Genomic DNA, 12,239 nt, shown 5'->3' on the forward strand with positions numbered 1-12,239 from the left:
TGTGTGGTGACCCATCTACAGCAATACCTAGACACAACCCACAATCTCAGAGGGAGTGAAAAAGCCTTATGGGTCAGCCACAAGAAACCTCATGGACGGGTAACGAGCCAAACCATTTCACGGTGGCTCAAACAGATGCTGAAAGCTGCTGGAATAGACACTAATACTTTTAAATCCCATTCAACTAGGGCAGCATCGACAACAGCGGCTGAACGAATGGACGTCCCGGTTGACCACATTCTCAATACGGCAGGATGGTCGAGGGAAACGACGTTCAGAACATTTTATAATAAGCCGTTGATGAAGCCTGACTTGTTTGCAGACAGAATATTACAAACTGCAAATATTTAATTTAAGCCCGGGGGAGCAATTTATTTTTGTTATTGTTAATAAACACCTTTCTGTTTCTTGAAAAAACAGATTCTTTGGTTGATTACGATAACACTTCCTCCCTCAAGAACTTCGGCAATGAGTGAAATAAAAACTGTTACACGGTTTGAAATCACAGACCTTTGAAGTCTTCACGTATTCACTCACGTGACTCCGAAGTAAAATAGTAAGATTAAACGAGAACTTACCAGTTCGAGGTTTGATCTGTATTTTATGAGGAGTTACGATGAGGGATTACGTGCCCTCCGCTCGCACCCTCATTATATAGATCAAACTAGCAAACTGATGTCTCCTTATCTTTACTATGTTTACTTCAAATAACTGTGTCTATCTGTGATTCCACACCGCAGCTTGGAAGTATGCCGCACCTGCGCACTGAGCGGGTTCTTCACGTAATCCCTCATCGTAACTCCTCATAAAATACAGATAAAACCTTGAACTGGTAAGTTCTCGTTTAATCTTACTATTATAGCATTTAAGAAGGAACTGCAGATGCTGGAATTGGATTATAGGGATCTTTTTTGCGGCAGCAGTGACCTGCACAAGAGGGATGGGTTACACTTGAACTGGATGGTGACCAATGTTCTGGTGGACAGATTTGCTCACGACACCAGGGAAGATTTTAAATTGATTGGCAGTGGTGTGGGATCTAAAGCAGTAGTGAGGCAAGTGGAAGCTGCAGCTTGATTGCAAAGTCAGCAACACCAAGTTCAGTATATATGTCATGCAGCAACAGGGCAGGGAATGAGCAAAGGGCGTCAGATTAAATGACATTTACTTCAGTAAAAGAGGCCGGACAGGTGAAGTCATCGAACACTGGACGCGAATAAGTACATGGCATTGGGATATTATAGCTCCTGCAGAAATATAGTTAATGGAGGGTCAGGCTGGTAGCTTAATGTTCCAGGGTACCAGTGCAACAGGCGAGATGGAGCAGGAGAAAGAGAGGAGAGGTAGTTGAATTTATGATGGGGGGAACATCACGCAGTTATCTAAAATGAAAGTATTGAGGATTAATGAATGGAACATTGAAATATAGGGGTGATCTTGTTGTGAATTAGAGGAGCAAAGATGCAGCATGATTGTATTGTATTGTATTCAATTTATTGTCATTATCTTATATTAGAGACAACAAAATGAATTTTCCTTACAGTTAAGTATCATAAAAAATGGTACTTGACTGTAAAAACTGGATTGGAGAAAGTTGCAAGAATAATAAAGGCTGTGAAGTGGATTTTACGTTTCAGGATATAGACATGGACAGCCATGGTGCAAAGGGCTCAGATGAGGTCGGCAAAGCTTAACCTATTCGTGTTAAAACTATAGATGGGGAGGCACTTTAGTTCTATTTGTGTTGATACAGTTATGGTAAAATGCAGAACTGCTCCTCAAGCTAAAGTTATAAACTGAAACTAGACAAATGTTAACAGTATATGACAGAATCTTACAAAAATGATAGGAGTATAGAAGCTGGGATGTAATGTTAAAATTGTACAAGGCATTGGTGAGGCCAAATCTGGAATATGGTGTACAATTTTGGTCGCCAAATTATAGGAAGGATGTCAACAAAATAGAGAGAGTACAGAGGAGATTTACTAGAATGTTGCCTGGGTTTCAGCAACTAAGTTACAGAGAAAGGTTGAACAAGTTAGGGCTTTATTCTTTGGAGCGCAGAAGGTTAAGGGGGGACCTGATAGAGGTCTTTAAAATGATGAGAGGGATAGACAGAGTTGATGTGGACAAGCTTTTCCCTTTGAGAATAGGGAAGATTCAAACAAGAGGACATGACTTCAGAATTAAGGGACAGAAGTTTAGGGGTAATATGAGGGGGAACTTCTTTACGCAGAGAGTGGTGGCTGTGTGGAATGAGCTCCCAGTGGAAGTGGTGGAGGCAGGTTCATTGGTATCATTTAAAAATAAATTGGATAGGCATATGGATGAGAAGGGAATGGAGGGTTACGGTACGAGTGCAGGCAGGTGGGACTAAGGGGAAAAAATTTTGTTCGGCATGGACTTGTAGGGCCGAGATAGCCTGTTTCCGTGCTGTAATTGTTATATGGTTATATGGTTATATGGAGTATGTTGTTTGAGTATAAAGGAACGTCTGGAAAGTGAGATAGTGAGCGGTCAAGTTCTGAATATTCCTGTTGGTGTGAAGGGCAGGGCCAGCAGGAGGAGGGAGCTCTGGGATACAAGAGGTATGGAGGCTCTGGTCAGTAAAAAGGAAGGTGTGTTCAGGTACAGCCAGCTGCTATCAAGTGATCACTGGATATGTACAGGAGATGCAGTAGTATGCATGGGAAGGAATAAGGGAGTTAAAAATGGGGGAACGAGATGACTTTGGCATAGAAGTTTTAAGGAGAACAATGGAAAAAGTAACTGGTCAAAAAGTATCCGTTAAAGACCAAAGTCCATGTGTGGAGCTGCAGGAGGTTGGCAAGGACCTTGGAGAGTATTTCTCCTCTGTTTTGAATATATATAAAAATACATGAAGGTGACGGAATGAAGAATTCACGGGGAAGTCTTCAATATGGTAGAGCAGGTGCTGGATGTATAAAGCAGATCATTCTTTAAGGACTTTCAGAAAGAACTGCAGGTGGTGGAAAAATCGAAGGTAGACAAAAATGCGGGAGAAACAGCAGGTGAGGCAGCATCTATGGATCGAAGGAATAGGCGCCATTTCGGATCGAGACCCTTCTTCAGACTAATGGACTGACCAGCCATATTCAAGGATACTGTACAAAGCTGGGGAAGAAATTACATGAACCCAAGCTGAGATTTATCGATCATGATTCCACACGGGTGAGGTTCTGGGACACTGGATGTTGGTGTCAAGTTGGGAAAAGGAGAAGTACAACGGGATCTAGAGGTCTTTGTTCATCAGTCAATGAAAGTAAGCATGCAGGTAGAGCAGGCAGTGAAGAAAGTGAATGGCATGCTGGCCTTCATAACAAGAGGAGTTGAGTATAGGAGCTAAGAGGTCCTTCTGCAGTTGTATAGTAGGTATGTTCCAAAACCTACCTGAATCGTCGTTGAGAATCTGCCCCAGCCCGTGTGTGTGATTTTGGCGCTGTTTAGAGGGGGCGGGTTTAAAACGCGATTTTTACTAGGCTGTTACAATCGAAAATGTTCAGCCTAGTAAATCATTAACGAAAAATCGCTGAAAGACCCCGTCGCAAAAGGTATTATTAGTTTTTATGGCCTTGTATAATAGTTATAGTAGTTTAAAAATCACTCTCTAAATCCGCGACCTCTCGCAGCCCCAGGGTTTTATAAAGCAAACAATTAAAGGTTTATTTTTACATTAAAAAGGATTTCTTTAGAACCCTTTATACAAAGTTACTAATGCGAGTAGCTAATTTTGGGCTCTTTATATCCCGCAGTATTTTTCTGGGCACTAATCCAGCGCAATGTGAACGTTCTAAACCAGCGCGTTCACAGGAACCCACTAGAAAGCTGATTTAAAATTGACTTTAATTTACAGCAATTGAACACTAAATTCCTTCCATTTGGCCTATAAATTAATGTAAATGAGATTTCAAAATCATGTTTTATTGAGAATTATTTATGAATATTATTTGGACACTTGGGCTATTTAAAAATGTTTATCATTTATTAAGAAATGGTTAGAGAGTTTAGATCTAGTAATTGAAGTTTGAAATTAGCTACACTTGGGTAACTAACTAATTATATGTTTTAATTTCAGGTCATCCAAGTAAGATTATTTTATATTTGTTTCAGAATAGTTCAATCTATGATAACTGAAAATTTCATTCAGTTCTCTTAATTTTTAAGAAGGTTATGGCCTTTTGACAGCACACGATCACAGCTTTTTTGTTATGTCCATAGAAAATCAATAGGGAACAAGATGCTAATTTCCGAGTATGAAAATGGCCATAACTTTTTAAATACTTGAGATATGAAAGTGAATTAGGTGTCAAATTAAACTTCTTTTTATGCTTTATCTGATGGGATAAATTACAGACTTGATTTTTTAAATCTCAAAATGTTGTAACATTGCCCTAGAAAGCTTTATGCATGGGCCAGATATATTGTCAGTGCAGAGGGGCTAGGAGCAAGGGCAAGTGTGCATCCAGGTTCAAGGTCTGGAATAGTACTAGGTGTGCAGTCAAAGCTGGGACAATGGGAGTGTTCAGCACTGGGAACCTAAGCAGGTAAGCAGATATGATCAGGGAAGAATAAGGGGCCAGGTGCAAGGCTGAACTCAGGGTCATGAATGAGAGAAGGTATGCAACCGGAGTCAGGGTCAGGAGTAGTACCAGGTGTGCAGTGAGACCCAGGATGGTCAACTTGGGCCAAGTGCTTGATTATAATCTGATTTCCATACATGAATACACGGAGATCATTCATGTGCTGCATCTGTTGATCACAGTCTGGCTCTACTGTGGAATGTAATTTAGCCTAACCTTATTCATAGCTAATCCAACTTAAAGCATAAATATTGCATTCAAGTGTAGGTTAAAAGACTAGCTGCAGTATGCACCAGATTGCACAATTTCAAGCTGAAAAAATGCAAGAGCTCCATAACAATGGGTGGGAGACACCCCCCTCCCACAGTCTAACCCCATTCCACCCCCCCCACCCCCTCGGTGGCTACGCTCCCTCGGGCTTTGTCTCTCGCAATTTCTCACTCCCAACTCTCACCCAATGTTTACAGCCCTGCTATGAGTCAGAGTATAGAAGTGAGATCGACAAATTGACCAGATGGTACCAGCACAATAACCTGGTTCCCAATACCAGTAAAATCAAGGAACTGGTTGTAGACTTTGGCAGAGGAAGGATGAGCACCCACAATCCTGTTTAAATCAATGGGACGATCGTGTAGAGAGTAAAAAACTTCAAATTCCTGGGCATGCATATTTCTGAAGATCTTTCTTGGACCCAGCACACTAATGCAATTATAGAGAATGCACATCAGCGTCTCCACTCAAGTCCTACTCTACTCTCTAATTTTAGATAGCCCTTGCTTTCTCCGTCCTTCCCCTCCCCCTTCCCAGCTCTCCCAAAAAGCCGACTGTCTCCGCCTCTTCCTTTCTTTTCCCCCCCCCACCGACATTGGGCTGAAGAAGGGTCTCGACCCAAAACGTCACCTGTTCCTTCTCTCCATACATGCTGCCTCACCTGCTGAGTTTCTCCAGCATTTTTTGTCGACCAGTCAAAGTGGATTGGGAGCAACGGCTAGAGGGGGAAACGATCTGGTGTGTGGGACGCATTAAACAATGAGGGAGTACAAGGTCTGAGTCAGCAGGTCCCTGTGAGATAAATAAGCAAATGTGCTTACCTTGGTTTAGTTCTGACTCTCTCTCCATCCCTCCCCCACCCTAATTCTCCGACTAGTTTCACTGTTGTTCTGATAATTTTACTGATTTTATGCCTCCATGTCACCTTAGCTAACAATGCGCTGGGCCCGGGATATTAACACTGGTGGAACATCTCTAGAATTTCATGGAGCTTTATAGCACAGAAACAGGCCGCCTGGTTCACCTTGGCCATGGTGACCATGTCTGCATTCTGGGTCAGTTCCACTTGCCCACATTTGACCCTTGGCTTCTAATCCCTTCCTGTCCCAATGTTGGTCAAAATATATTTTAAACATTGTAATTGTACCTGTTTCCTCAACAGCTCATTCCAGATATGAACTACTCTCAGTTAAAATGTTGCCCTGAGGTCCCTCTTCAATCCCTCCTCTCACCTTGGGCCAATGCTTCTAGTTTTAGAATCCTTTATCCTGGGGAAAATAAACTGAGTGTTCAATATCCATGCCCCTCATGATTTTTCACACTTTATTTAGGTCACCCCTCGGCCTCCTATGCTCCCAAATCAATCCTTGCCTATCCAGCCTCTCCCTATAATTCAAACACACGTCCCCAAAACATCTTGGTAAACCTCTTCTGCACCCTTTCCAGCATAATGGCATCCTGCTACAGCTGAGCAACTAGAACTACATACACTATTCCAGGTGTAGTCTCACCAATACAAAGCTGCATCATGATATCCAAATCTTTGTATTCAATACCCTTCCCATTGAAGGCAAACATGCCAAAGAGATCTCTCTTCTGCAACACTCTCCAATGTTCTACCATTTACTGTGCAAGTCCTACCCTGGATTTGCATATCAGTGTGCAACACCTCACATTTGTCAGTGTTAAATTTTATTTGCAATTCATTGCCCCACCAAACCAACTGATCTAGATCAACAATGTTGGTGTCATCTGCAGAATTACTCACAATGTTACCTGCATTGTCATCCAAAACATTAATGTAGGTAACAAACAACATTGAATTCTGCACCGACACCTGCAGCACAGCACTGATTACAAAATACAACCCTCCATTTATCTTGTGGACCAGGGGTTCCCAACCTTTGTCGTCCCTTTGACCCTTCCAACTTTAATTGCACATAGCAATGTTATTTCAGTTATTTATTAACAACTAATGGTGAACAACAATTGTATACCAGAACCAAACACAGTTAGTCAATGAGAAAAAATATGTACAACAATACAATACAATACAATACGGTTTATTTGTCACATTGCACATAAGTGCAAGTGAAATGAATACGTCAGCAGCGGTACAATTGTAAAGAACACGCACAAAAACACAATAAAAATTTAACATAAACATCCACCACAGCATTTATCACTGTGCTGGAAGGCACACAATTTGGCCAGTCCTCCTCCATTTCCCCCCGTGGTCGGGACCTCATCCCTGCGCAGCCGTTGCTGAGGGCGTCCAGATGGTAAAAGGACAAGGTACAAGTCCAGGTAAGTCCAGAGTCGGCTCTTCCCCACCGGAGACAGCGGCTTTAAGTTGGTGTAGGCCGCAGGCTGGCGGTCGAAGATTTAAAGTCCCCGCCGCGCCGCAGACAGAAGCACCGCAGACTGCAGGGTCGGCGGTCGAAGCACCCCTCCAGGGGTGATGTTAAGTTCACGCCGGGCCCACGGTAGAAGTTGGCCGCGGGCCGGCAGTGATGGCTTCTTCTTCTCCCGGGTCCCCTACGAGGGATCCCGGGCTGTGGACGCCGCGCCAGCTGGATCTGTGCAGACCGTGCGCGACTTCAGGCTGCCGGCTGCCCCGGGCCAGCGAAACGGAGCGCTCCCCTCCAGCGAGCCCCAGCGAGGGCTCACCTGCTCCACGCCGAGAATCCACGCTGCGCCCGCCGCTGAAGTCCCGAGCGCGTCTCCGGGAAAGGCCGCGCCAATCCTTGCTGTTAGGCCACGGGGGAGGCGACCTGGAAAAAGTCGCCTCTCCATGGAGGAGGCGGCCAAAACGGTTTCCCCCTGGAACCCTTGCTGTGGAATCTTCCCAACCAGCCAATGTGATGTGGGTCCCACCCTCTCCCACCTATTCAGTGACTTCCTGACCCCACCGTCTTCTGGGTAACATTTATCTTCTCCCCTCTTCTTTTCCCCCACCACCCCACCCCCCATCTATTAATTATGCATCTCTGTTCTTTGGCTCTTTACTTCCCACTGGTAGCAGGGTGCCCATTAGTAAATGAAGACAGATTAAAAGTTGCAGTAAACTCCAGCGCGTCAGGCAGCACCTCTGGGAAAAATGACCCCAGGTTGACGTTTCGGGTCATGGCCCTTATCAGACGATATATTAGGAGGCGTCTGAAAGGACAGTCTGGGTCCCTGTCTTCTGGTGAACATTTCATTCTGAAACCGATTTACCCCCTCTTCATTTGCTCCTCCGGTATTTGACAGTTTTGGCTTCTGGGACCTATCAGTGATGCTGAAGTGTTCGCCAACACTCTACACTATCTCCTCAATTAATCGAATCAACTATGATAAATGAAAATCAGAAAAATGTTCCCACCCGAAAACATCGTCTGTCCGTGGTGTGCGGTAGATTTGCTGTCTTACAGCGCCAGAGATATGGGATCGATCCTGACTACGGATCTTTGTACGTTCTCCCCGTGACCTGTGTGGGTTTTCTGTGGGTGCTCGGGTTACCTATCACATTGAAGACGTTCAGGTTGGTAGGTTAATTGGCTTGGTACGGTTGTAAATTGTCCCCAGTGTGTAGGATAGTGCTCGTGTAGGGGGGTCGCTGGTCGGCTAGTATTCGGTGGGCAGAAGGGCCTGTTTCCGCGCTGTGTCTCTAAAACTAAAGGATGACAAACGACAGCTTTCTGGGCTTTCTGCAGCATTAAACAGCAGCGGTCACTGCACCAAGGTAGCCACTGGGCCAGAGCGGCCACTGGGCCAGAGCGGCCACCGGGCCAGAGCCACCGGGCCAGAGCAGAGTGACCGGGACAGAGCACAGTGACTGGGATAGGACACGGAACAGTGAGTGAGAGCAGCTTCTGATTGGCGGAGCGAGCGATTATGATTAGATATCCAATCAGAACGTTCACAGGAGAAGTGTCATTAAACATCTCACCGACCGTCCAATGACGATCCGCTCCTGCTCCATCCCTCATTAGCATAGGGTGACGCCGCTGCCTATTTAATCCGAGCGCCGAGCGGTTTCTGGTCACTTTTGTGCAAAGAACATTTTTTGCTTTTGTGTTTGAAATCCACCGAGGAAATGCCTGATCTGCCGAAAACAGTCCCCAAGAAGGAAACAGCCGCCAAGAAGGGCGCAAAGAAAGCTTTGCCGAAATCCGCAGGCAAAGGGGGCAAGAAGCGCAGGAGGTCGAGGAAGGAGAGTTACTCCATCTACATCTACAAAGTGATGAAGCAGGTTCACCCAGATACCGGCATCTCCTCCAAGGCCATGGGCATCATGAACTCGTTCGTCAACGATATTTTCGAGCGCATCGCGGGCGAGGCTTCCCGCCTGGCGCATTATAACAAGCGGGCGACCATCAGTTCCCGAGAGATTCAGACCGCCGTGCGCCTGCTTCTTCCCGGGGAGCTGGCCAAGCACGCCGTGTCGGAAGGGACAAAGGCGGTGACCAAGTACACCAGTTCCAAATAAACATCCACACATTGTAGAAAAAACACCGAAAGCCCAACGGCCCTTATAAGAGCCACCCACATTTTCGCAGAAAGAGTTGTACTAATGTTTCAACATTGAATCGCAGCAGAATTTTTTCAGGATATTTCTGTTTGGCGAATTATTTCCCATTCCATTTAGTGATTACATGTTCCAATATACGCGGGATATTCCCGGTATCCATGTTGCGTTCTTGTCCATCAAACAGAAGTAAAACTCCTTTCCACTTTTCAACATAATTGTATAAGGGGCAATAATTGTATAAGTGTTGTAAAAACAAGCCTAAAGGCTTTGTGTCTCAATGCAAGGAGGATTCGTAATAAGGTGGATGAGTTGAATGTGCAGATAGCTATTAATGACTATGATATAGTTGGGCTCACGGAGACATGGCTCCAGGGTGACCAAGGCTGGGAGCTGAACATCCAGGGATATTCAATATTCAGGAGGGATAGAGAGAAAGGAAAAGGAGGTGGGGTAGCGTTGCTGATTAGAGAGGAGATTAACGCAATGGAAAGGAAGGACATTAGTTTGGAGGATGTGGAATCGGTATGGGTAGAGCTGCGAACACTAAGGGGCAGAAAACGCTGGTGGGTGTTGTGTACAGGCCACCTAACAGTAGTAGTGAAGTTGGTATCAAACAGGAAGTTAGAAATGCGTGCGACAAAGGCAAAACAGTTATAATGGGTGACTTCAATCTACATATAGATTGGGTGAATCAAATTGGCAAGGGTGCTGAGGAAGAGGATTTCTTGGAATGTATGCGGGATAGTTATCTAAATCAACATGTAGAGGAACCAACGAGAGAGTAGGCTATGAGACGTGAATTGGCCAAGATTGACTGGCAATTAATTCTAAAAGGGTTGACGGTGGATATGCGATGGAAGACATTTAAAGACTGCATGGATGAACTACAAAAATTGTTCATCCCAGTTTGGCAAAAGAATCAATCAGGGAAGGTAGTACATCCATGGATAACAAGGGAAATCAGGGATAGTGCCAAAGCGAAGGATGATGCGTACAAATTAGCCAGAAAAAGCAGCATACTGGAGGACTGGGAGAAATACAGAGACCAGCAGAGGAGGACAAAGGGCTTAAGTAGGAAAGGAAAAATAGATTATGAGAGAAAACTGGCAGGGAACATAAAAACTGACTGCAAAAGTTTTTATAGATATGTGAAAAGAAAGAGATTAGTTAAAACAAATGTAGGTATCTTGCAGTCAGAAACAGGTGAGTTGATCATGGGGAACAAGGATATGGCGGACCAATTGAATAACTACTTTGGTTCCGTCTTCACTAAGGAAGACATAAATAATCTGCCAGAAATAGCAGGGACCGCGGGTCAAAGGAGTTGGAGGAATTGTGTGAAATCCAGGTCAGCCGGGAAGTGGTGTTGGGTAAATTGAATGGATTAAAGGCCGATAAATCCCCAGGGCCAGATAGGCTGCACCCCAGAGTACTTAAGGAAGACGCTCCAGAAATAGTGGATGCATTAGTAATAATCTTTCAAAACTCTTTAGATTCTGGAGTAGTTCCTGAGGATTGGTGGGTAGCACACGTAACCCCACTTTTTAAGAAGGGAGGGAGAGAGAAAACGGGGAATTACAGACCAGTTAGTCTAACATCGGTAGTGGGGAAACTGCTAGAGTCAGTTATTGAAGATGGGATAGCAGCACATTTGGAAAGTGGTGAAATCATTGGACAAAGTCAGCATGGATTTACGAAAGGTAAATCATGTCTGACAAATCTTATATAATTTTTCGAGGATGTAACTAGTAGCGTGGATAGGGGAGAACCAGTGGATGTGGTGTATCTGGACTTCCAGAAGGATTTCGACAAGGTCCCACATAAGAGATATGTATACAAACTTAAAGCACACGGATTTGGGGGTTCAGTATTGATGTGGATAGAGAACTGGCTGGCAAACAGGAAGCAAAGAGTAGGAGTAAACGGGTCCTTTTCACAATGGCAGGCAGTGACTGTGGGGTACCGCAAGGCTCAGTGCTGGGACCCCAGCTATCTACATTACTAAAACTCAGTTCTTGACCGCTTTTCCCGATCTGTGCTGCGATTTCCGAGAGAACGCCGCCATCTACGGCCGTCATTTTTGGCCACCTCTCTCAGAGCCCCCCTCGGCCTCATGTGTGCCGAGGATTTTTCCCCTCGATGAAATATGAGCGAGATATTAATGTTTTAAAATCATTCCCCATTCTCTCTGCTGCCGCTGGCGGCAGGGGAGGGAGCGGCTATAAAACCCGGAAGCGTCCCGCTTCAATCACTTTCTTGCCGGCCACGAAGTGAAAGGGTCACGGCTCACTGAGCTGCAGCTCTGCTCCAGACTTCACTGCCAGCCCACGAGCCTTGAGGTAGTGAACTGCCAGCCCACCAGCTGTAAGTGACTGAACTGCCAGCCCAATAACCCATTCAGTCCACCCTCTTCATCCTCCTCTCTTACAGTCTCACCTGTTTTGGGCAGAATTTCTGGCAGTTTCTCAGCCGCCAGCCTGCCAGGTCCGAGTGATTGTACTGAGCTGCCATCCCTCAGTGACTGAGCTGCCAGCCCTCAGTGACTGTTCTGACAGCCCAAAAATCCATTTGGCCGACAAATTTCCATACTAGCCCTCTGGAAATCAGTACCTTCGGCCCACAACACTCATACTAGCGCAACAGAAAACCCCTTCCCACTGGCCAGCAATGTTGGAATTGCTGCAGAGGTGGAATATTGTGTTGGGTGTCCAGCCCTCCCGTGTGAGGCCAGGACCCAACGGGTCCCACTTAGTCTAGTTTACAATCCTGATCTGGATGAGGGAATTGAAGGCAATATCTCCAAGTTTGCGGATGACACTAAGCGGGGGGGCAGTGTTAGCTGTGAGGAGGATGCT

At 45.2% G+C, this 12,239-nt stretch overlaps 1 protein-coding gene across 1 annotated transcript; it reads left to right on the forward strand.

Annotated features, from left to right (window-relative positions):
• Positions 1 to 8,879: 8,879 nt before the first annotated feature.
• Positions 8,880 to 11,932, forward strand: LOC129694974 (histone H2B-like). Its single transcript, XM_055631712.1, has one exon. It carries the CDS (start codon positions 8,950 to 8,952, stop codon positions 9,340 to 9,342), a length of 393 nt encoding a protein of 130 aa, XP_055487687.1. The 5' UTR covers positions 8,880 to 8,949; the 3' UTR covers positions 9,343 to 11,932.
• The last annotated feature ends 307 nt before the right edge of the window (positions 11,933 to 12,239 follow it).

This window comes from Leucoraja erinacea, unplaced genomic scaffold (genome assembly GCF_028641065.1).
Source record: "Leucoraja erinacea ecotype New England unplaced genomic scaffold, Leri_hhj_1 Leri_880S, whole genome shotgun sequence".
In the NCBI taxonomy this organism is placed as follows: domain Eukaryota; kingdom Metazoa; phylum Chordata; class Chondrichthyes; order Rajiformes; family Rajidae; genus Leucoraja; species Leucoraja erinaceus.